At 34.7% G+C, this 2,159-nt stretch overlaps 1 protein-coding gene across 1 annotated transcript in view; it reads right to left on the bottom strand.

Moving 5' to 3' along the window:
• Positions 1 to 1,555: 1,555 nt before the first annotated feature.
• Positions 1,556 to 2,159, bottom strand: part of LOC137655581 (variable charge X-linked protein 1-like) — a 2,968-nt gene continuing 2,364 nt past the window's right edge. The window contains exon 2 of the mRNA XM_068389481.1: positions 1,556 to 1,914. Coding sequence (XP_068245582.1) covers positions 1,556 to 1,914 — 359 coding nt within the window. The remainder of the gene's footprint in view (positions 1,915 to 2,159) is intronic.

The following is a 2,159-nucleotide window of genomic DNA, read 5'->3' as shown; positions in this document are numbered from 1 at the left end:
AAAAATATTTATATCAGAAGCTGATATGTAGTCTTGACAAGTAAAAGTCTAAAGGCATATGGCATTCAAATGACTAATGTATTAAAAATTAAAAAAGGTAATTTCATATGATTGAAAACAATAAGTTGGGTAAAGTGCTTTGTACAATTGATGCACGTGAAATAAAATTAGTATTAACAACCTCGGATCATACTATTTACCACTACTATTTTTAGCTAAGTTACAACCCTAGTTAGAAAAGCAGGATGCTATAAGCCCAAGGGCTCCAACAGAGAAAAATGTCCGGGTGGAAATGAGAATAGGAAAATAACTAAAGTACAAGAGAAGTAATGAACACTTAAAATGAAATAAATATTTCACTTAGAAACTATAAAAACTTGAAAATAAACCAAGAGGAAGAGAAATAAGATAGAATAGTGTAGCTGACTATACCCCTAATAAGAGAAATGTACCCATAGTCGTTATTTCAGGCTCAAATCACTAGTTTGTCAGTCACAGCTGCAGTGTAAACCATCTGAATAATAAAGGAATTTGCATTCAGTATGAATAGATATTGCTTGAAATGGTCCTCAGTGTTGTGTAACATGAATGTCATTCATAGGGTTTACCGTGATCTGAATTCGAATCGTGAGTTGCGTAGTTTATTACCAATTCCTCCTGACAGAATCCCGGTGATATGAATTTGAAATAGCCACTGAAATCTCTCACTTACTCATAGTCATATGGGAAGATATAATATTTTAGATGGTAAATGTTTATTAGAAGCGTTTCGTAACATAGACCTTGAAGTACTCTGTCAGTGCAGTGGACGTTTCCTTCATTGTGTTTATTAGAAAGAAAAATATGTGAGGATTTTGGTGTAAGCTAAAGAAAATTTTAATGCTTTTAGATTCAAGGTAATGAAAAGATATTCGTTGCCTTATTAATCCCGGTGAAGAATGTCAGGTTTTATTAGTTGCTTTATTTTAGCTTTTAGGATTGAAAATATTTTTGTCATTGTTATCTTTTATAAGATTGAATAACTATTTGCTTTTTGTATTCACTTTCCAATATATTTCCTTGCTCAGCGTTTTCAGTCTGGTAGAAGTTTGTACTCGTGCTGATTAAAGAGAGCTCATTGGATATTTGTATTTTGTCGATTCAACTTTCTATTATATAAGTTCCTCAACATGGCTGAAGAAAATCAACATTTACTAAAGTGATGTATTTCGTTATTAATAATAATTTTTCAAGAAATATTGTGCCACTGTGATATTTTTTTATTATATTACCTTTCACGTAGGGGAGAGGGGTGGTTGGCGTAAGATTAAATAAACTTTATTATGTCCATGTAAATATGAAAGAATTATCGTCAGCTGTAAAATTTAATTTGGACCAAAGCTATTTCACGCTGTCTTGAGTAAGGAGAATTTTCACTTATTTTATAAACTTGGAGCATTGAAAGCAAGTATTTTTTGTTGCAGTTTCTACGAAATTAAAAGTTTTTGTACGTTACGTTAAAGAATCCCAGATTGAATATTAGTTTTTATTACTGAAATTTGGTACTCATTAATTACTAGAGGAGGGGGACGGCAATTATGCTATATGACTTCTCTTGAGGTGGGTCATTATCATGTAGCCTTTGGGTAGCTGAGTCATCAACAACTGGGATCTGGGTAACTAGGTCATTGTCAGTTGAGCTTTGGACAACTGAGTTATCATCAGGTGGCCTTTGGGTAACTGAGTCATCATATGATGGGCTTTGGGTAACTGGGTTATCATCTGGTGGGCTTTGGGTAACTGGGTTTTCATCTGGTGGGCTTTGGCTAACTGGGTTTTCATCTGGTGGGCTTTGGCTAACTGGGTTTTCATCTGGTGGGCTTTGGCTAACTGGGTCATTGTCAAATGGGCTTTTCACGATTGGATCATCATCAGCTGGGCTTTGGCAACTAGGTCATCATCATCATCTGGGTTTTTGGGTAGTTGAGTCACAATCAGCTGGGTTTAGGTAACTGGATCTGTATCGTTCAAAACAGGATTTGGAGCTACTTCTTGAAGCTTTTCTGGAGTTAATTCTTCTTCAATACCAGATGAAATTCATTTTATAAATTTTTTTCTGGCAGGCGTGACTTGAGACAATATCCCGTATTGTTGCCAGTAAGTGCTTGGTAAGGAACTAT

The sequence above is a fragment of the Palaemon carinicauda genome, chromosome 16, assembly GCF_036898095.1.
Source record: "Palaemon carinicauda isolate YSFRI2023 chromosome 16, ASM3689809v2, whole genome shotgun sequence".
Taxonomy (NCBI): domain Eukaryota; kingdom Metazoa; phylum Arthropoda; class Malacostraca; order Decapoda; family Palaemonidae; genus Palaemon; species Palaemon carinicauda.
The sequence above is the reverse complement of the archived record's forward strand: the minus strand, read 5'-3'. Positions and strand labels throughout refer to the sequence as shown.